Raw genomic sequence first — 23,513 nt, forward strand, 5'->3', positions numbered from 1 at the left:
ACCACGAAATCATCACGTCTTCTCAGAGATGTGAGCAAGGGGGAGATGGAAAGGCGCTGTTCGGGTGGCTATCCCTGTAATGCGAGGTGATAGTGATTCTGATAGTGCAGGAGAGGGGGAGGGAATCACCTCGGGTGGAGCAAGAGGAGGACGATAACGTGTACTATCAGTAGTTGACGAAACGCGAAGAAGGAAACTGAGGTGACATAAAAAAAAACACCATAATATTAGCTCCTGGAGACGAAATGCAAGCGAGGTTGATAACACTTCTGAAAAAGAGTATTCGTGCCTCCGAAGTCAAAAGAACATGAGCTATTATTGAGATTCCCCTGCCTAAAATGTTCTTATTTGGCGTCTCGTGGCTCAGTTGTCTTGTTCGCGTTTCATTCCTAGCGGATTGTACAAACGCGAAGGCACCGCATGGAAAGTGAGTAGGGTGTGAAATGGCTGCTGACTGTTCGTCATGTGGAGGATCAAAGAGCCACGGTATGCCGGGGAAGGGGGAAGATAGACAGCTATAGCTGCAAATTCGAACAGCTTAAGAGGGGAGGGAACAGCGAAAGGGATGTTCCGACCGTTCGCAAGCGCACTGTAATAAAAGCGCTGGCGGGCTCACGTCATTGCGTCGCGCCGGGATTGACTGACAGCCTTTTGCCAACCAATCGCACACCAGACCACGTTAACGCCATCACCTGTCAGAAAGCTGGTTGGTTTGGTTGGTTTATTGGGGTTTAACGTCCCAGAGCAACTCAGGCTACCAGAGACGCCCTAGTGAAGGGCTCCGAAATTTCGACCACATGGGGTTCTTTACCGTGCACTGACATCGCACAGTACAGGGGCCTCTAGAATTTCGCCTTCAACGAAATTCAGCCGCCCCGGCCGGGATCGAAACCGCGTCTTTCGGGACAGCAGCCGAGCGCCGTAACCACTGAGCCACCACGGCGGGGGGAGAAAGCAGTGCTTCATTTGCTTTTACCCAGAACGGACGTGTTTTTGCTGGTAGACATCATATATACAATCAAAGGCAACCACCACGATCATTGGCTTAAAGTTCATAATCATTGCTGAGCAAACTCTGAACGCCCCGTGATCCGAACACACCACGCCGGACGTCAAGAAAATCATTTCTCCTCAGTGCGAAAGAAATAAACGCAAATTTCAAAAGCCTCCTCCTTTTAGAAATTCGCTGCATCAGTCCTTGTGACGATCCGTCAATTTTTATTTTCTAGACACATGCTTTGAGATACACTGCAATACAAAAATCAGCATTCGGATCACAGAAAACATCCAATGTTCTTTAGAGGGCACGAAATTTCAGTACAGGAACGGAGGCGCCATTCAACTGGAGCCGCCTGTGCAAGGAGTAAAACTGGGGACTTCTTGCCCAAATATCATTCTACCATAATCACCTAAACAACGTGACTGATATTAGTGCCCCAGTGGCAACACACAAAAATAGCTACATCGTGTTTCTATTCTTCTCAAAAATCACTGCCATGACAGAAGACAAATGAAAATTTTATAGAGAGTTTAGAAGCTATTGAAATCTAGATTGTTAATTCACAAGCAATATACTCTGAACAATGGTGCAGGCTCCTAGAAACCGAGTGGCTACCGTGCTCACTCAAGTTCATGTCAAGGCAGCAACTCAAACTGAGCCAGAAGATTGTCGCTTTCAACGTAGCCGCCAGTGAGAAGTTCGCCGAGGCTGAGCGAGTTATCAAAGAAGTAAACACCTCTGTAACACAACTGTGAGGGCTTCTGGAAATATTCCTGACGAGGATTTGGCTCCACTTCGTACTCCCGTTTCGAGCCGTCTTTGGGGTGCACAATGCTCAGCCTTACTTTGTGCTGGAATGGCCACGTAACAGAGTCGTCCATGTCACCTTTGTAAAGGGTCATCCGCGCACAAAGCTGCACAGATTCATCGAGTTTTTTCAGGTAGACTCCAGGCGATAGGCGGTACCCGCGCAGGTAGACCTGCTCGCTCTCATATTTCGCCCAGCCATCCTTTAAAGCTTTTTCTTGGAGTGTTCGAACACCTGGTACAGTAAAGTTGGACACCGCTACCAAGAGTTGAGTGTGTCGCAGGACTTCTCCGATTTTGTCGAGAGCCTTGTCGTTACCTTTCTTAAATTCAGCTTTGATGCCAATCACAGTCTGTGTCATATGGTCTCGCATCCCGCTCGTCGCGTTGACCACTTCATCTATCAGCGTTTTTTCAAGGCTGTTGATGCTTGCTGAAACAACGTTAATCTGAGCAGCTTGTGTGTTCCAAATCTTTTGCGCTTCCTGTTTAAAGACGGTGAGGTCACGTATCTTTTCCTTAAAAATGTCTTGAGTTTCCTGTCTGTGAGTGGCCAGTTCTTGCTCTAGAATTTCTTTCATAGTGTTTACGCCCTGACAGATCCCGTTGATCCTCTCATCATGTGTGGCGCTACCAACGACCATTCGCTGAAGAAGTTCCCTCATTTCCTTCGCCTGTTTTTCAAACGCCGCTCGGAAGGATTCGAAACACGCTTTGTCGTCCTTGAAGCTGAATGGTACTGGGTCTTCGATTTCAGCACGCCTCGCAGGCGACAAGCAGTCTGATCTCTGATGCGAGCATACGTCACTGCATAGAATCCTGGTAGAGCACTTGGGGCACGATACAGAGTGGTGTCCACAGTCCTGCTGGAAATGATGGGATATCTCCGAAGCTGCTATCACAGTCTCGCAGCCACACTGCTTGTTCCAGCACTCAACCTGCAAAAATAAAGGCGTAAGTATTATTGCATTCATTTTGTTATCTTAAACGATCCAGTTACCGCCTTTTTTTTTACATACGGGTGGGAAGTACTCGCTTAACACTGCTATATATGTATATATATATATATATATATATATATATATATATATATATATATATATATATATATATATATATATATATATATATGACGGTGCAGATTTTTTTTTTACACTTTGAATGATGTCAGATGAGTAGGTCAGACAGGAGGTAATCCTGCTAATAGGTGCACTCAAATGTGGTTGGCTCGCTGTTATCTATTTCATACTGAAGTTTGAGTGCGGAACTTCCGAATGGTCCCCCCACGTACTTTGCTAATACGTCTTCAGGTCCGTCAGGTGAAGTGCAATTTTGGAAAGGACGCAGGGAATAGTGAATACGCTACCAATGAATGATCTGAATTCTCCATAACTCGAGTAATTTAACTACCAAATGCTTAGGGCGACCATGAGAAGATTATCATCGCGTAAGTACAGGCGCGGCCAGAATAATACGGAGCACGCGAAAGGCGGCCAAGCTAGCAGAAACTGCATCTAAGCGCCACCTATCAGCACAACAAAGATACCCCTGGCTATCCGCGCGCAGCGAGAGTGCCTGCCGCCGAACCCCCCTCTTTATTGCAACCCTGCCGTTATCACTGTTGGAAAGATGCTGAGCTGGTTCGGGCAACACCGCCAGGTGCTGCCTTCACCCAGGCGTGCTCACTTCAGCCTCGGTGGCCGCGCGGACTGAAGGGCCGAGATAACACGTAATGCCAAAACGGCCGTCTTGCGTCCATGTACAGCGCACGCCGCTCCTCGATGCGAGAAACGGGGCAACGAAGCGCATGGCGCTGTCAGCAGAGTATCAGTCGATCATGAAGCAAGGGACTGCATGATATGTGCTGTGATGTTGATAGGCCTGCAGAAAAAGTGGGTCCGTGCTACCGGCGCCATCTCGCAGCGTCCAAATTAAGATAGGTCCTGTCGCCGCTGCTAGGCAGCGCGCGTAAGCACGTTTTCGCTGCTCCGCGACCCTTCCTGTGCTCCGTATTATTCTGGCCGCACCTGTACGTGCATGGAGCAAACTGCCTGACGAGATGAAGCTGGATGCCTAAATCTCGAACCATGCAAACCCCCAAAATGGGATCATGGAATAGGGCGCCGTCGCAGTAGCAATCTGGTGGCCCTCTTTTCATTTTGTGTCTTCTTTTTTTCAATGCGCGTTCGAGATACGGCTTGAGAGCCGGGGCGCGCACCGTCATGACACGACCAAATTCCCGCGCGCGCGTGGCTAACTTGTCGTGGAAGCAGCGCATTTTTGAAAGATTGAAACGAGCTATGCGACATGCCTGCTGATAATAATGATCACAGATTGGCTATCTGAGTCCGAGATGCCGCCTGTAGATGGCGTTGAAACGCAATTTTCTGCTGCTCCGGCTCCCGCCGCGTGGAGTACACCACTTTTTTCCCCGATAGTACATCGAGAAGTGCCACAGTTACCGCCCTTTTTTTGAACGCCAACGAGATGCTCCGACGGAATAAATACCGCAGTTTACCAAGTTTTGCCCACGTACTTTTCAAGATATTCAAGGTTTTTCAAGGCCAGAGCAAATGACGGAAGATAGCATGGAATTATTCACAGAAAAAAGCGACGCCTACCGGATGACACCGACATGTGAGATCTTTAAAAGGTTCTTTAAAGGGATACTGAACCTTAATTTTACTGCTGCTGTCATTGTGTAGACGAGAGCTGAACCTCTAAAAGTGATGAATAGCTTATGCGAAAAAAAAAATTCAGTGCCGCCGGGTACCCGCCCCTGATACAATGGGTACAAGCTTCCCCAGGCCTGGCGCTCGGCGTTTATCAGGGTGAAATGCTTGGGAGTGGGTCCTTGACCTCACCTTGGGCAAACAAAAATACCTCACGCTATGGCGCTCTTTGGCCTCAGATTTCCTTGCACCATTAAAATTCCCGATCATGAACAGAAAAATATTTTTTGTTTTTCTGACGCAGCAGAATCGTATATTCGAGCAAACATTTAAAAAACAACTCCGCACCCGTAAAGGAAGCTAAGCAAAAATGTATATGCAGGGTCGTCCGCTCTTAGTACCAACATGGCTCACCGTGGTCGCAAATTGAAGCGAAGTGACGGAGGCAGACACACGAACAGGAGGCAGTGTTTGGTGTCGCCTGCTAGAGCGCTTGAGCATCTTGCATCGGTCTGCCGCCTCGCAGCAGACAACAGAAAGCACCGCCTCCAGACTCCTGTGTCGCTTCGCTTCTATGTGCGACCACGCCGGATGCGCATATTCGCGGAAGACCCTGACACTCAAAACAGCCAGGCGGTGGACATATTCATCATGACGCGCATCTGCGCCGGCTATAGATGTCGCCATGGTTCTATCCCTTATCGAATTTGCGGACAGCGAGCGCTATTCGCCTAGCCAGCCTATGACGCTGTAACTTTTCACCTTTCTGAGCTGAAACATTGAGAGCAATGAAATTGTGACTGGATGCAAAAGTTCTAGGTAAGCCGCTTTCCCTCATATATCGCAGAACGCATTGCTGTTATGATGCATATCGGAATGCGCATAGCTCTAGGCAGCCAGATTAGTTATCGGCATGCGTAGTTCGCTGTTATCGCCATGCAATGCCCAGAAAAACGCCCGCTCTCAAACTTACTTTGCTCATGCTGTTTGTCGCAAACACCTCTCTTTTCATCGCGGAAATCACAGACACAGCCGACCCTCGTCGTTTCTAAATCTTATGCACTGACGTTCACTGCATACGCACTTCGCAATGCCCGCGACGCGCAAGAGATGATTGTTATATCTTCCGCCGGCCGAGACGCTGGCGTAAAGGTTACGAAACATTTTCCCGGGATTTTAATGGGAGCAAAAGCACCGAAGCGTGATAATGGTTGCTGAACTGACACATGCGAGAATGCAGGAGTATCTCTGGTTATCGAAGCGCAACAGTTGTTAAAGGCGCACGCGCAACTCGGCCCCTAAAATCGGTAGACTGCGAGTTCTGTGGAACGGCAGACAATTGCGTGTTGATTTTCAAGAATCTTTCGGCTGTACTTATAAAGTAATAAGTGCGAAACGGCTGAGAGTAGCTCAAATATGGGAAAACTAGTCACTTGTTCAGTTTTCAGTGAAAGAGAAGTCGCGAGCTGTCAGTGGTATGTCTCCAAACTCCGAGCTTCCAATGAAGCGAGTAATATAGCCTACACACCGTGTGATGAGATTCACTGGTCACTGACTATGATCAAACACAAATGATGTTTCGGGAGCGCTACGGCTCTCTTGTTCACAAACGTTTTGTGAACAAGAGAGCCGTAGCGCTTCCGAAACGTCATTTGTGTTTGACCATAGTCAGTGACCAGTGAATCTCATCAGGCCATGATTCCTGACCAGGCGGTATGCCGTCGAACGCTCGACTACCTGGAGACCGTGTGTTCCCACTTATTTTTCCACCTCGCTCACCTCTCTGCTCAGGAGCTGTTCTGCGCGGAACTCCCTCCAATCGACGTCTTCGTCCTGACACTCGCAGCTGTCCAGCGGACAGACGTGTAGGCCTTCTTCAGCGCACTGCACGTAGCACGACTCGCACAGCGTGTGGGAGCATGGAAGCAGTACCGTCTTGGGGCGCACCAATCCGCAAGCACTGCAAACTCTGTTCGGTGGAAGAGGCTTGAGGAAGTGCAGGGGCCTCCAGTCCAGCTCTGCGGAAAATCCGACCGACGTGTACTGCGTACTTTCAGGCGGCATCGTTCTACACGTTCGTCCGCTGCAGTGAGCACTGAAGGAACTTCCTCATTCACCCCGCCAAAGGCCGCTCTTATCTCTTTGTTTCTAAGCCGTCGTCATGGCGACAATCGCTAAACCATGGCTCTGCACCCTCTCCCTGATAGCTCCGTGCAGTCCGCAGTGGGCTAGGCTTGGGTAATCAGTTCTGCGTCCGCCGTGTGGTTTTCAGCGTTCTTCCAGGACCGTTTATACCCATCGATATCTCGTTTTCTTTCTTTGAAGAAAAAAAAAGCAATACAGGTGCGTAGAATAAAGTGTCTTTTGGCACTTCACAACTACATGCACACTTATTCTGTGTCATTGGATTGACATTGTTGCTGCAGCTGGGTGCATATCAAAAATCTCAGCAAGTAAAATTTTTATATCGCATTCTCTTAGCAAAGCACAACGAGTGGGTTTGATAAAGCAATTTCATTTAAGTTGCCTCAATGCACGCCTCCTTGCTTTCGCATTTTACAGGGTTGAAAAAAAGGAAATGTCCTTAAGAGAACATGTACGAGAAAATTCATAAACTCTCCTTGAATTGACATTTACTCACACTTGTTGACAGAAAACTGGCAAGTTTTTAGTTTGTATTAACTATTCATCGCAGGCAATCCCATATTCCCTCAAAATATGTTCTTTTCGGTTCTGAAGTATCATCTGTTCTTTCCTGTAAGTATCTTGGCATCACCTTAACTCATACCCTAACATGGTCTTCGCATATCACAAACATCGCTAATGACGCTAACCGCACCCTTGGCTTCCTACGTCGAAATCTTCGTTTTACTACCCCTTCTATCAAATTATTAGCTTATAAAACATTCGTCCGACCTAAACTAGAATTCGCGTCAGCAGTATGGGATCCTCATCAATCTAACCTTTCTATAATCCTTGAAAAAGTTCAAAACCGCGCTATCCGTTTTATTTATTGTGACTACTCTTACTATACTAGCGTGTCCTCTTTAAAATCCAGAGCATCCTTGCCTAACCTTGAAACTAGAAGAAAAATAACTCGACTATGCCTATTCCACAAGTTCTATCATTCACCTTTAGGATCATCTATCATATCAACAGCTCATCGTCCTTCTAGCCGCAACAACCACATCAAGACCGTATACCCACCCGCTGCAAGAACAACATCTCATTTCCGTTCTTTTTTTGTCATATCATCTCGGGACTGGAACGATCTGCCGCCGGAAGCCGTACTCATCGTCAACTGCATCGACTTCAAAAAAAAGATTGAGGCCATCCTTATGTAATCAGCAATCTTTATGTATCCTGTAATCTTTATGTATCCTGTAATCTTTATGTATCCTGATCTTTATGTACTCTGTAATCTTTATATAATCTGCATGTAATCCGCCCATCCCTCATGTAATGCCCCACAACCGGGGCCTTTGAGGTAATAAATAAAAAAAAAAAAATAAAGTAGGTTGCCAGCAAACGAAATTATTTTGGTATAAATAGAATGAATTCCTACAATACTCAAGTGTAATCGCCTTGCACTTCAAGCAAATGACGAGAACTTTCTAAGCAAAGATAGCAGTGACAGTGATATTGTGTTACACAAGCCCAATAATGAGCTTGTTACAGCGAATTCATTTCAGTCATGGCTCGTTCCGCAAGAATACAGTTATTTCTTTTTCGTATATTCGGCCTTAAATTCTGTACTAAAGCAGTCGTAGTCAAGATTAAAAAGATATATCAATTCAGAGCTAATATAGAGTTATATCAGAGCTGGACTACCGCTCTGCCAATACGGTAACGCGTCGGTGTTGCTATTAGGCACCTTTAGCATACCCTGCTCTGTGTTAGAGATACCGGAGTACCGGGAGCCCGCGCGCAGCAAGTGCGCATGCGTAATCGCCTTGACGGCGCCAGATGGCGCCAGGTATCCGGTAGCTGCACGCACGCCTGCAGCATCGGGACCAATCAGCGCGCGCGAACCGGCGGTGAGTGGCCTTCCTGTATTTCGGTAACGGCAACGGTAACACGGTACATGGCATGCTAAAGGGGTCTGTTGTTGCAGTTCTTACTAGGCCATTTTACTATGCAGTCGTGGTTGCCGTAATTTATCGTACAAGCCGGAGAACCCGGAATCGAAGCCGACCGCGGCGGCCGCGTTTCGATGGCGGCGGAACGCAAAAGGCGCGCGTGTGCTGCGCGATGTCAATGCACGTTAAAGATCCCCAGTTGGTAGAAATTGTCCCGGAGCCCTTCACTACGCTACCTCTTCCTGCCTTTCTTCCCTCAGTCCCTCTTTTATCCCATCAATTACGGCGCGGTTCGGGTGTCCAGCCAGATATGCGAGGCAGCTACTGCGCCTTTCCTTCCCACAAACACAAATTTTCATTTTCACACAAAACACTGAGCCAGCGAGACTGCCAGAGGGCTTCGCTCGCTAAAAGAGCGTGCAAGGTGTCCAATGGTGTGAAGTAAACACACATAAAACAGAGGCGATGTGGCAGCGCGGGCTTGCAACAAATTTCACATGCCCCTCTCCAGTGGCGCGCGGGCGCTTGCGCTCTCAAAATACACACACGTACACTAAATGTGATGAGTAAGTGTGTCCACAGTACAGTAAGCCATAGAATATGCGAAAATCAAAAACCAATACCAGCCTAGTTAACCAACAACATCACCACTCCTGGTACCGCGATGCAGTTACGGGGAACTAGGCAAAAGTCATACAAGCAACAGCGATGAGCGGCAAGGCACGTAGCGTTGTACCGCTGGCCATAGGAACAAAAATAAAGGGAAATGGAGATAAGGAGATTTCTGCGCTGCAGCAGCCCTGAGAGATAGATAAGCATGTCGATGATAACGCTTCCGCGAATGGCGACAAGCTGCTTTGGAGTTGCGGTGACGACATTAGTTATGGTCGGTTCGTTGGTAAATAAAAACTACAGAGAATGTTCACGACCTTCGAATCAGAGCGAAAGCACGGTTTTGTGTTACGTAGAAGGCGACGATGAGAGGGCAGTGCCGCGGGACGGAATGCTCGCGCTAGGCCAGCTGCGAACCGTCTAGGGAACAGGCAATGGACGATATTGCTCGGTGTTGATACCCATCGGATATGTGCCTAGATACCAATAGCGCATGACGTTCGTATTTAATTCTTCAAAGGCAAATTCGCGTATAGCAGGAACACAGAGCACCACGAAGGAACTGCTTCAAAGCCGTTCGTTAGGGCTCTTATTATTAGAGCAAAAAGCTACTCCTCGCATGCTGAGCCTGAAGGTCATCGGGCTTCTAGATTTGACCTCTAACGGGAGGCGCGCCGCATGTGCAAAATCGTACGTGATAGGTGCATCGATCTTCTTCTCGATCGACGCCATAGCTACGCGCTTGGCAGTCACGTCCGCTGCTGCGCCGATTCAATTCGAGCCGAGGAAGTAGTGATAGCGCTTGCGGCCGCCCACTCAAATTCGAGAATCATCACGCACTCCCGAAAAGCATGCGATCATTACCTGGCAGAGGAGATCTACCCCTTAGAAGCTTGTATTCTAATACGGACCTCCACTGACCCAAAACCGAAAAGAATCATTTGGGCTCCTGGCCACCAGGACTTACGAGGTAATAAGGCCGCTGACGCGGCCTCACGAGCGCTTACTCACCGGTCTCCTCATCCCAGCTCTTCTGGCTCGCAGACAAACCAGCCGCTTCTGCGGTTCAGGAAAATCATAACACATTATAACGACAACCACAGCCTTTTCTTGGCCCCTGAAAAGGGGCTGAGTAAGACGGAGGAGCGAACTTTAAGACGCCTGCAGACAGGTACTCTACTCTGTCCCGCAGTCACCAAACATTACGATAATAACAGGGATGGGCGATGCCCGCACTGTGGGGAGACCTGTGGTATCTTCCACATGGTGGGGGCATGTACTCAAAATCCCCACCTTCCCCCTTCACCTACCCCTTCCCTAGAGGCATGGGAGACTGCCCTCCTTAACTGCTCCTCGCTTGAGTCCCAAAGGGCTCTCGTGAAACGGGCGAGAGACGGGGCCTCGTCATGTGGTGTCCCTGACTAGGGACGCCGACCATGTAGCGGGGCCACTCTGTGGCTCCCAAACTCAATTCCGCCAAACAAATGTTTTCACCACCACCACCGCTGCCCCAACCGCCGGTCTGGAGGCTCGCTCTTGCACTGGTGGGACGTGATGCATCACGTGATTTGCTCTCGCTGAAACAATTTGTCGATCATGAAGTCATGAAGCAATAAAAATGTACAAAAGCTAAACCGTCGCTAACCATCCTTTACAAAGCCTTCCTAACTCAGCTGAGTTGAAACACAGCCACTTTATTGCCTTGTGCTCCCAAAATACTCGGAGCATAGCGAACGTCGGTGGCTGTCGGTGGCAGGAACGTTGGCGGTAATCACCTGACCCACTACGCAAGGACCCCGGTTCGATTCTCATATTATCTTAATTTTATTTTCTTCGCCAATAGTTTACATTCTGATATGTCATAATGGTGTTTGCGTCATGTTCCGGCATTATAATCGACTAAAGGAAATTTCTTTTCTACACCCCAGGGGTGTACGCACTTTACTGCTATCGCTATAAAATCGACCGAAACTAAACGAAGAATCAAAGCTACGTGTGATGTGTGCATGCCACAACAGCAATTCTCTCAGTGAAAAAGAAAACAGAGAAATGCCGCGACATCTCTGAATGTCGGCCCTTGCGCGGGACGAGTATCTCGAGTTGTGACGTCATACAGCCTTGCAGCTGTCGAAGAGTTATTAATGACGCAAACTACAGGATTGTACTTAAGCCTGCTTAAGAGCGGAAATGTGATACCCTTTCCTTTTCCTCTCGTTCTCCCCGCAGTTTTCGTTTCCAATTATTTTTTTTTAAATTTTATTTCTGATTTTTACTTCTGTTATCATCACTATCACCATCATCGCTATCACCAGCTATTCCTATCTCTGTCCTCCTCAGTATCACTATCTCTGGCCCTATCACTCTCTGTTTGGCACTATATCATTAGCTATCATTATCTCTACCACCATCATGTCGGCCATAATATGTTGCTTAATCAAATTTAATTTTTATTCTAATTACCGTACAACTTATGATTGGCAGTTCGTGCGGACACTTTTGCGGACAATGTCCGTTCTCCAGCTTCTGTCGACAGCTTCCGTCCACGACACTCATGCGCCAAGAAAGGCTGACGCCTCAAAATCGGTGAGCGATCTGGTTGAAGCTGCCAGAGCTCTCAACCTAGGTATTGATTAAGCACATTATATTACTCATGGTGTGTTCTTGTTGATGTTCTTCTTGACGAAAGTTCTTGTTGATGCTTTCCTGCTGAAATGCTTCATTGTTTTTCAGTCTGAAAATAAGGATTAAGAGTACAGAGGGCAAAAAGCTTGCCTAGAACAAGCTCCGGGTTTATTTCGGTCCGAACACGCGATATCTAGCAACAGCATTCGATTAAAAATGGTCTGGACGTAAGCATGTTCAGCTCAACCAACGCCTCCTCTATTTTTACAATGCCTGCCGAGTAGGGCCGATCCGACCGTCCAAAACCCTCTCCTGTCCTACTTTCCTACTCTCCTCCGTCGGCTAGCCTTCGCGCCGTCTGTGCATCTGTGGGGGAGAGGACCATCTGGGTGGCGCCAGACAACGGCAAGCGGTCGAGGCCTCTTTTTTATCATTTCCATCTTTCTTCGTGAGGCGGCGCTCTGCATCCTGCATTACCATCAGGCTGCCTGCCGGGTATGGACGCGTCATTGAGCGCGCTGTTCCTGGCGCTGCTCAGCGTGAAGCGCTGTTCATCGCGAAGCCGCTGCAGGCGCTAGTTTTAAAAGGAGTCACAGAGAGTGCGGCGTTGGCATTGCAACCGAAGGCTGTGGCGTCTTTGCCGAATCATGTCGGTCTTTTAGCTAAGCTATAACGCTGAAACATTCCGGGAGAGGAACTTAAACTACTTGGCGAAAATATTGTAACGCGGCGGCCAGCCGAAGAATGAGACGTGGTGAACAATGGCTATGAGATGATTTAATGGCCGCTGGCCTAGCGCGGGCGCTCCGTCCCGCGCCACTGCCAGCTTCGTCTTCGTCACACTACCCGGGGCCTCCGAGCGATCGTCCCGATCAGTGACGAACAGACGGCGAGATGGCGATGGTCTTGAGTGAAGGACCGAACAATATGTAGATGATGGTGCAGTGCTGGCCGCCACGATGAGAAAGATGAGAGAATGAGTCCCGGTCAACGAAGCATCCGCGCCGTAGGGTGCCAGCAGCTGACGGCCGAGGTCTCTGGACGCACCGAACGGCGGGGGCAGGGGGGCGGTGTCTTCATGTTTGGGTCTTGGGTCGGTGGGGTCTTGGGTCGGTGGGGTCCTGGGTTGGTGGGGTCCTGGGTCCGTCGGGTCTTGGGTCGTCGTGTCGTGTGGTCCGGGCGGGGGACGGGGCTGGGGTGAGCGGCGAGGTCGGGTCAGGTCGGGCGGGCTGGGGCACGGCCGTGCGGCGCTGACCAGGTACTCAAGGCCGACGTCCACGGCAGGCCCAGGACGCCGAAGCTCCGTGACCAGGATGGCGATGAAGGGACCCCAGCACCTCACACCAAATGTAACGCGGCGGCCAGCCGAAGAATGAGACGTGGTGAACAATGGCTATGAGATGATTTAATGGCCGCTGGCCTAGCGCGGGCGCTCCGTTGTTGTTGTTGTTGTTGTCCTCTAGAAAATGGCGCATACCCACTGCGGGGGATTGGCCAAGACACAGGCGGCAACTGATAGGTGTACAAAATGTTAAACAAGAAAATAATGGTGGGGAAAAATAAAATAATCATGATAATAATAGCAATTAGGAAATAAATGAAAGGATCTCAGATGAGTAATTGAAATAGGATAAACAAATGCTGTGTGAGCGGTGACTGAAATAGAGAACGGGGCTAAATATTCCACGTTTCAGAAAGCTTTGATTCCAGAGAAATATTGATCATGAGAAAGATCACAGCTTAAGACGGCAGCCGTTTAGTGTCTGTAAGGAAGTTTTGCATGGCGGAGAGCACATTCCAGTTGCTGTGCCCAAGGGAGGAAGCCCCAAGAGACAGAGCAACCCCAGCTGACAGACTTAAACCAAGCTGTCGTAACGGAAGCTCCAGCAGGCGGCTCCGTAAAGAGGAGAAACGGCGGCAGGTCAACAAGAAATGATCTATCGTTTCGGGTTCTCCGCAGAACGGGCACAATGGGGAGACCGCCAGACCAGATCTATAAAGGTAGAAGTTTAAAAGAGGCACGCGACAACGTAGACGCGTGAAGGAAACCTCAAACTTGCGAGATCGCCATCCTTTACTGCACCACGGGTAAAGGAGATGCCGGAATTCGGGAGAGGAGGTGAGAGCTGATGCTGCGAATTCTTTCAAGAGCAGATACCTGCGAAACCTGGCCGCGGTAATATATGCGCTGGGTGGAAGCACAGATACGACTGGGCCTTGAAGAGATGCCTTCGCCAGGGTATCAGCAGCCTCATTCAAATGGATTCCTCTGTGCCCAGGCACCCAGACCAACCGTAATGAACACACGTGGGGTGGAACCAAGCATTTGAGTAACCGAAGTGCCTGAGATGTTGTAGGCGCGGTGAGAGAGGAACACAACGATAATGAATCTGTCATAATTATGACAGAAGACAAGGAGCTGTTTAATTCGCGCAACGCTAAGACTACTGCTAGAAATTCGGCCAAATAAATAGGGGTGTAATCGGGAAGGCGGAGTGAGAATGACCAGTCAAGGGAGATGGAGAAAATGCCAACACCGGCCTTTTCTTCACACTGTGAGGCGTCTGTCGCTATGAGCACATGAGATTTAAAGCACAGCAGGTAATCCTGCAATAAACCGCTGAGCAAATGAAAAGGCATTAACTTTGCATGTTTTGGAAAGATGTCATCGAAGACAATCTGAAGAGATGAGTTGGCGCATACCGGACGGATGTCCGAAATGAGGACGTTTAAGGGGTCCAGGAGGGATTGCACCAAACATATCTGAGGGGTACGGAAACGAGACCAGGTTTCGTTGAAAAATAGCCTAGGCTGACGAAGGAAGATCAAATTGGAGGCATGGAGCGAAGAATCGCACATTCTTACGAACGTTTTCACCGTTAAGAGCCGAAATCTAGAAATCAATGATGGAGTACGCGCTTCCAGGTACAAAACGGAATTCGCCACAAATTTTGGAAGGCCCAAACAAAGGCGCAACGCCTCCCGCTCCAAGAGAATCAAGGGGCGAAGTTTATACGCTGGTGCACCAGAGAATAAAACATAGCCGAACTCTAAGACTGGACGGACGTACATTCTATAAATCATAAGAAGTGAGTGCCTTCTCATGCCAGAACGAACACTGCTCAGCCTGCGCAGCATACCGACTGCTCGGACTCCTTTCACAGTGATCTGCTCGATATGGGCCCCCCAGGAAAGAGAAGGATCATAAATTACTCCGAGGTATTTGACACTTTGCACTTGAGGAATTACATGGTTCCGGTAAACAATAGAGATATTAACTGGACGAGAGAGCGGAAAAACCAATAAAGCACATTTATTGACATTAAGGGACAGATTAATGTCTCCTAACCATTGGTCTAGGACATTCAGGTAGGGCTGTAAGGACTGGTACAAAGAGTAAATGTCGTTCTCTGAAGCAAAAAAGGCGATGTCATCAGCATACACATAAGTGGACACCTGAGGACTGCAGGGAATACTGCTGAGTAAGATGTTAAAAAGTACAGGGGAGAGGACCGCCCCTTGGGGCACTCCTCTCGCTTGTCGAAATTTGCTTGATGAAACACCGTTCTGAAAGCAGTAAAATTCCCTGTAAGCAAGGAATTCAGCAACCCAAGCCACAAAGTATCTCGGAAGTTCTACTGCCTGCAGTCTTTGCAAGAGCGTCCTGTGCTCAACGCTGTCATAGGCTTTAGATACATCTAAAGTAACAAGCGCTGCGTATTGGTTTCGGCGCCGAGCTAACTGTATGCGGCTCTCCAGATCGGTATGGGCACACCATATAGAGCATCCTGGTCTGAAACCAATCTGGCAAGGGTTCAACAACCCAGTCTCTGAAATAACAGGCATTATTCTATCATACAACACCCTCTCAATTAACTTAACGAGATTCGAAGTTAAAGAAATTGGCCTTATATTGTCTAACACATAACCATCTCCCTGCTTTTTAAGCAACGGGATAATCTTTGCTAAACGCCACTCATTTGGAATCCATGGCCCCTTAAGAGAGTAATTTATAAGCGCCAGTAAGTCGGTGGGAGATTCCTCGAACAAAATTTTAATCATAGAAGAAGTCCCACCATCAGGGCCAGGGGCCGCGGGTGGAAGGCGGGATACAGTGTTCGAGAGCTCAGTGAGGGTGACCTCCTCTAAATCGTCCAAAGTGGCAAGAAATCTGAGGAGAAGGAAGAAGAGCCGTAAACCGGCGCTCAAGACCTCTGCCTATCTCTTCCAGGGACTGTGCAAGTTCAGCCGGTGACTGAACTAGGGAGACAGCACTCATGGTGGACGAGATTAGTTTCCTGGATTTTAGGTAATTGAATAAAGCGCGCCTATTACCAGATTTTGAAAGGAATTCGTAGCGTTCAGTATCGTGCAACTCCTTTGCACGAGATACGGTGCGCTTAAACGTAGCTGCAACGAACTTATAATCGATCCAGTTTTTGGGACACTGATTATGGAGAAGTTTCTTCCAAGCAGCCTTTCGGCGCCTATAATCGCGAGCGCACTCTGCGTTCCACCAAAGGCACGGCGATGTTCCCTTATGTGCCTGAACCAAGAACTCCGATTTTTTACGAGCTCCATCCAAAATTGAACAAATGCGGATGGCATTATCTCCACTGTTGGAATGAGATAATTCCTGAAGGTCTGCTTGGAGGGCATTTTTAAAACTGTCGTAATTTATGAATGTGCGCCGTGTGCTGTTAGGAGAGGTCAACTGGCACATAACTTGGAAGCTGATCGGAAGGTGATCACTATTGGAGGCACAGTCAACTGTCGCCCAAGAGGACACAGTTATTCCGGGGGAAGAAAATGACAAGTCTAACGCTGAGCGAGCCTGACCACGGACAAATGTGGGGAGACCCGAATTTAAACATATGAGGTTATTCACACAAGCCCAGTCCCATAAGAGCGTACCGCAGCGATCTGTACGAAACCCCCACGAAACATGATGCGAGTTGAAGTCTCCAACAATTAAAACCTGTTTCCTGCAACTAGATAAAAACGAGTCAAGAGGCCGAACGTCATGCACACCTGTTGGAAAATATACATTAGCCAGAGTGAGCGGCTGATATCCAGGAATATTGAGATCAAGTGCCTGAATTTCGCACTGCCTGTCCATATATTCAAATGACACAGTTGCCCTGTGGCAAAATTTTGTGGATACGAACAATAGCAACCCACCACCTCTTGAGGGCCGGTCAAGCCTGAAAGAACGATAATTTTGTAAATTGTACCGAGAATCTTTAGAGAGCCACGTTTCCTGAAGAGCAATTAAATCTGGACTTAATTTACTGATTAAACAAACTAAATCTGTTGAAGCAGAAAGAATAGACCGGCAGTTCCACTGCAACACCTTCAACGACCCTATGTCGCCGAAAGGGCCGCAGCGGAGACCGCCTGATCCAAAATGCTGCCTTTGGGTGTAGATCTAGGGTGATTCTTTTTATTCTTCGACTGAGAGCAAGACGGACTAGTACCACCTATCGGAGACGCACTGCGCTTTTGAGCACGCATCTCAGTCTCCATATCAACGCACTCTTCAGATGAGAGTTCTGTCTCACTGTGATGTGAATAACTGGTTGTAGGGATAGACGAAGACTGTGATTGAGTCTGACTCAGTGGATTGGAAGTCACGGGCACAGAAGGTTGGGGAGGTGCAACCAATGGAGAAGTGATTGTGCCACAAAGGGGGGCAATAGAAGCTTGCAATAAAGTGGACATTTGGGATGCCATGACCTGCGAAATGCACGCGGACAGATATTCAACTATGCGATCCATGGCACTTGCCATTGCTTTCTCCACCGCCGCCGCAATCACTTGCGACAAGGAGGAATCCACAACGGTTGCATGCCGCGCTGCCACACTTGCATAGCCAGATGTCCTATCTTTGATGACTGCAACTGCCTCACGTCTTGAGCACCTGCGCTTGTCAATCAACTCTAGTACTTGCACTTCCTCAGCCCGCGCTGGGCATTCGGAATGGCTTGCTGAGTGTCCACCGCCACACAAACAGCATTTCTCTTGTTGAGCAGAACACCCAGCGGGGTCGTGGCTCTCTCCGCACCCACAGCAGCGAAAACTCGATTTACAGGCCTTGGCGCTATGGCCAAACCTCCAGCAATTACGGCACTGAAGGGGCCGAGATGTAAATTGATCCACACGGAAAATCAAAGGCCACACCTTAACTTCAGATGGACAGGACAGCCCCGCAAATGTAGCAATAACAGTCTCCGTCGGTACCTTTGTTCCATCCACCACACGACTGCATCGGTGAATGGCGATCACGCCAGCCGAAGTGAGCTTTTCTAATGTCTCGGACGCGCTTAGCCGTGGGTCTACGCCACGGACTAGCCCTTTCGAACACGCCAGATGAGGAGGTATGAACGCGCTCACCGGGTGATTGGCAAACGACGAACACTTCAGCAGGTCGGCTACGCATGCCTGGTCTGGCGATCTGCATACGATCCCTCCACGGCCGAACTGCCGGACGTCAGTAATCTTCATGTAATGGGGGGTGGTAGATTTAAGCGCAGCCTGAACAGCCTCGGGGTTATTCAGCTTGATGGCGCCCTCATCCGCGGGGACGAGAGCAACCGGTATGCTGCTAACTCCGCCACGGATGAAACAATCAAGAGGAAGCTCATCTGGGGCGAGACAAGCTGACCAGGGGGTGTTCCCCTGGCCGGGAGAGTTTGTGGACATCAGTCCACGTTCCCGCGTTCAGTCACCCTGGAAAATAGGAAGAAAACACAAGAAATCAAGCAGAAATTCAAGGAATAACTCAGCACCGCCTGGTACTTAGCCGCAACCCAACAGCAGCGCCTCGAGCGCGTGATCTGCAGGCGTCTTCGTCACAATATGAAATCAGATGGTAAACGTATTTAGTAATAAGTTATGCTATTTTGGCTTTGGATTCTATCATGTTCAGTAAGGAAAATTCGAGAATGAAATTAAGAAGGCATGGCAAATTTTCACGACAACGCATTTTTCAAGACTACCAGACAACAATAGCTTTCAAGTCGTAGTTGTACTTTTGTCAAGATAAGCTGTCATTGTTACGACTACTACATAAAGATTATTCTCTGTCCTTGGCAGCCTGCAGCTACGATTGTTTTGAGAAGCGAAAAATGAACTTCATTCGCAAATATACGGCGCAGCAGCTGTTGCCAAAGCATATCGGAAGTTCTGCCTGGTCCTGACTGCAACCAGGCGCTAATAAAACTATGCAAAACAAAGAAAAGCGCCTGAAGAAAAAGAGGCAGATAAAGCGGAAATCAAGACCTCTTCAGCGCGTGTTCAGGGGCCGTCTCCGTAAAGGCCGAAACACAAGGCAGAGTTTCTTCAGCGCCGCGTCAGCGTCTCTTATACCGGCGTTGTCGTTCGGCGCCGCAAGAGAGGGTAACGAAACACATGAAGGCGTTCGAACTGGCGTCTCCACCCGGGCGTTAGGTGTGTTTTGATTGTTGTTGAGCTCCGCTCGCTCACGAGATGCTTTGTCCTCCTCGTGCGTCCAAAAGCGGTTGCGCTTCAATGCAAACTTCTTAAGGCTGTAAAATACCTGCTAATACAAACAAAGAGACACCAATTCTAAAAATGGAAAATGGCTATAAATACAAACAGTTGTATATACGATTACGGTAAATTGTTGTAAATATATGTGAATAAATGCAAGTAAACGTCAATTTCTTTTGTACTGTCTATGGAGCGAAGTTCCTCAGCTCCACATAAACGAGCTTAAAATTGCCCACTATTCACACAAAACTGAAAGCAGCAGCCCTGCAGCAGATAATTATCCGGTGCCATTTTACTGCTGCAGCGAGGACACCTCGTCAGCTTCGCGGACCACAACATTTACCCGCGCAAAAAAATTTCGTTAACAATGGTGCCACGAAACGAACGAGCCTTAAAACTTATAACACTCTACTCGTCTGGCAGTCTGACAAGGAAGAGCAAAAAGTAGCGCAAGTACCTCAAACAGCGCATCAAGTATGCCAGCCGCCATCCTCAAGGGATAGGCGGAGCGATCGCCACAGGCCACCTCTGCAAACTGCGAGCAGCTGCCGCTCCAGCCGATTCCCGTTGGAAAAAGCGCCGCGCCACGGATGAAGCGAGAGCTACACAAGAAAGGGTAAACAGCTACAACCTGACAGACGCCAGGAGTAGGAGTAGGACAGCGCTATCACCACCGCGCGCCCATACGCAAGCATGACGCAAGCAGTGCTACCATATGGCTAGCTCCGCAACGCGGCAACTAACTGAAATGAGGTGTACCGACGGCTCCCATTGCGAAGCGGGCGATGCGGCTGGCATTGTAAAAATAGAGGAGGCGCTGGCTCAACTCATCGGATTTCGTCTTCATTTTTTTCCTTTCCTAGCCGAACTGCTTTGGAATCTGCGGAGCGCACAGTTCGCTCGTTCTAGACACGAGTTTTGCCCTTTGTACCTTTCACGCCTTCCGACAACGAAGTGAGCCAAAGGAAGAGCGCAACAGAGGTGATTACTAGAGCCGAAGCGACACGAGCTCCATCGTGTTATCAACGGGGTACATCCAAGGCCGCATTCTACGATTGTCTCCATGGCGACGGCTCGAAATAAGAAGCGATAAGAACGGACTTGGGCGGGCCGTAGGAGGACGTCCTTTCAGTTCCAAGCGAAGCGAACGGACGTGTTGAACAAGATGCCTCTTGGTGGCACGCTGTACACGCTTGTGGGGTTTTCTCCGGAACTCGACTACCGGCCGCTACTCTTCGTCAAGCCTATTCCACAGCATAGGGTATGCAGCGCCTGTGGATTGGTGCGCAAGAGGAGCGCATTCCTTCAATGCATGCACGTGCTGTGCGAGTCCTGCTATGAGCAGTGCGCTGCGCAAGCCTCACACATCTGCCCGCTGGACGGCCGCGAGTTCCAGGACGAGGAGGTCGATTGGAGGGAATGCCCTGCGGATGAGATGCTTCGCAGAGAGGTAAGGGATGAGAAAAAAAGATCAAGTGGACTTGCGCTTTGCGGTTTGATACCATTAAGCGCCGCATGGTTGAAGGTGACTGTCGCAGTCGAGAGCTGCATCGGATGAATCAGAGAACACTTTCAAAATTTTTTAAAATATCAGCTTTTGGGGTAGAATTACAGCCTTCGAAGCATAGTACTACCAGGGTTGACGGACACTAAAAAAAACAGTGAATCCTGTTAAGTAGTACGCTGGTTAACTAGTTTTTAATAACTTTTTCAACTAGTAAAGTAAGGCGCCTACCTGCAAATCGAGATTTGTAGCCGGTCGTTAGTAGTAGCAATATCAGTTTTTGGAATTTCGAAAATGCGAATACCCTTGACGCTATGTCTCGACAAAATTTGGCTTTTTCAACTAGTTACGTGCACTGGAGTTGCTTTGGCTGCATGCCTTCGCGAGCGCATGTGTTTCCGCACGATGCAGGCAAATTTTGTCGAAATTATTCAGGAGCCCTCCAGTAGGGTGCCTCTTTCTTTCTTCCTTCTTTCACTCCCACCTTCCTCTCTTCCCTTCGGGCGTAGTTGAGGTGTTCGCCGAGATATGTGAGGCAGATAATGCGCTATTTACTTTGCTCAAAAACCAATTTACCAATTTATTTATAGGCCCAGATTGGTAGTATAACTTATTTCGCAATTTTTCTCACCAAATCGCCAATTCTCTCCAAAACAAATTTGCCATTTACCGGAACAAAGCAGTGTCAAATTTAAAACAAAACGGCGTGCTGAGTTCCTGAAGTTGTAACAGGAATGGACGTAATGACTCCATTCGTTTTAACTTTGCAGGTGAAGTGTTGGAACGAAAAAGCAAACTGCGGGGCAGTGATGCCTGCGCACAGAATCACCCAGCACTTTCATCGTGAATGTGCTCATCACTCGATTTGCTGCCCCAAGTGCTCCGCCGTTGTTCTCTGCTCCGAGATCTGTGCGCACTTGGGATCAAAATCCTGCAGTAGAGTGACGCCTCGCGCATCTCGACGCCAAGGTGTGACCAGCTGCAACGACATCACGGCACTCCTGACATCTCTCAGAGAAACCCTGGGAGGGCAGGCCGGAGAACTGAAGGCACTTCTGGAGGGGCTCCTTGTCGAAAGTGGCGCCAACAGCGAGATACTCAACCAACTTGTTCACGGAGAAAACCGCTGCCAAGAAGCGCTCAGGCACGAACTCAGTAAAGGCATTAACGACATCAAGGAAACAGTAAGGCAAGAAGTGGTCAAAGCAATGGCCGAGCAACGTGACTGTGTGAACAACTGCTTGCACAAAATCACCGCGTTTAGCGAGGAAACTAGACATGGTTTGAGTTTAAGCTTCAGTAGCATCGGAGAAATTTCCACCAGCATGCAAAGATTGGAAGCAATACATAAAGATGAGTTGGTGCAACCAACGAGAGAAAACCTCGATAAGGTTTCGAAAATTGCAGATAGCATGGAAGAGGCAAAGAAAGAAATTCAAGAAAGTAAGAAGATGATATCTAGCATTGACAAAGTGCTCCGATACCCTGAGATACAGGTAGCGCAGTGCGAATTTGTCGTGGAAGGTGTGAAATCCCTGGAAGAAAAGGCGTTGGTGCTTGGGCGCGCGGAGTACGAAGCCAAAAAAGTCTATCTCCGTGGCTACCGCATTACGCCCGGAGTCTGCATAGAATGTATTCATTCTATTGGAATGGTCGTGCACCCGCAGTTCCGAGTACACCAGAGTGACATGGACGACGTTTTGCTATGTCCACCCAAGCTAAGAGTCAAAATGCGTTTCGTCCATCCAAAGACGGGTGCCGAATGTAAGAAGACAACACTTGATCATTATAAATGTGAGAGAACGCAGCAAAGAGGTAGTTTGTTATGGCGTTCCGATGATGGGCGCTTGCTCTCTAGCCTGTTTGAGGGTGGCTTTGTAGAATACAACCAGCTTAGAGTAAGGTATGAGCTCCTGCCATGGTTCGCGCTTGAATGAGACCAGAGGCCAAGTTTCGTCGCTCATGGGCTGGTATACTTAGCAGCAGTTTTGTATTCTATGCTATATGTCCTAGTGTGCGGTATGCTGAAGGCTCCTCGGCCATTTGTGGCCATTACATGGTCACTCATTGCTTTATTTTGATCCCTGAATGAGGGAAATATAACCGCGGTCACAGTGCTATATCCCTACATCCGGCTCTAACCGGAATGGTAACGTTGGTAGCTGAAGTGTTTCAATAAAATGGGCGTTCACTTGTCACTTGATGTAGTTCAAGGTTTTGGAATGTATGTTCCATAAATAAACACGGGACATTTCCTCTTCAAAGAGCGGTGCTTCCATCGACGGAGAACAAACAACAATGACACTTCGTTTGAAGGCAAACACTACCATCGAAGACGAAGTCAGCTACTAATCACAACTGCGTCGTGGAATGGATGCTCCTGACGATGTACAGGTAATGACTTTTACGTGAACGCGTAAAGGCTACAGCTCGTTCGGACGAAAAGAAGTCGGCGCATTCGGCACCGCGTGTCGCAAATAATCGGGGGCTGCATAAAAAAATATCGTATCATGGTAATTTGAGGATCTAGTGATTGATGATTGATTTGTTTGTGATAGGTGATGACGACTTCACGAAATCGTTGTAGTTATCATTGTTAAGGAAATTGAAAAATGTAACAATTGGAAAAAGGGAGGCTCAAAGGTGCCACAATGCTCAGAATGAAACTCCATTGCTTGACGACGCTATTTCAAAAATTTAGAGTG

General features: G+C 48.5%; 2 protein-coding genes across 2 annotated transcripts; one reads left to right on the top strand and one right to left on the bottom strand.

Annotated features, from left to right (window-relative positions):
- Nucleotides 1-1,182: 1,182 nt before the first annotated feature.
- Nucleotides 1,183-6,660, bottom strand: LOC149329512 (TNF receptor-associated factor 6-like). Its single transcript, XM_089562273.1, has 2 exons — nucleotides 6,259-6,660; nucleotides 1,183-2,745 (listed from the first exon to the last, which is right to left on the bottom strand). Exons 1-2 carry the CDS (start codon nucleotides 6,541-6,543, stop codon nucleotides 1,636-1,638), a joined length of 1,395 nt encoding a protein of 464 aa, XP_089418399.1. The 5' UTR covers nucleotides 6,544-6,660; the 3' UTR covers nucleotides 1,183-1,635.
- A 13,728-nt stretch (nucleotides 6,661-20,388) lies between these two features.
- On the top strand, nucleotides 20,389-23,497 carry LOC149329513 (uncharacterized). Its single transcript, XM_089562274.1, has 2 exons — nucleotides 20,389-20,754; nucleotides 21,579-23,497. The coding sequence occupies exons 1-2, from the start codon at nucleotides 20,470-20,472 to the stop codon at nucleotides 22,743-22,745; spliced, it is 1,452 nt and encodes a 483-aa protein (XP_089418400.1). The 5' UTR covers nucleotides 20,389-20,469; the 3' UTR covers nucleotides 22,746-23,497.
- The last annotated feature ends 16 nt before the right edge of the window (nucleotides 23,498-23,513 follow it).

The sequence above is a fragment of the Amblyomma mixtum genome, chromosome 9, assembly GCF_055824585.1.
Source record: "Amblyomma mixtum isolate Tamu chromosome 9, ASM5582458v1, whole genome shotgun sequence".
Lineage (NCBI taxonomy): Eukaryota > Metazoa > Arthropoda > Arachnida > Ixodida > Ixodidae > Amblyomma > Amblyomma mixtum.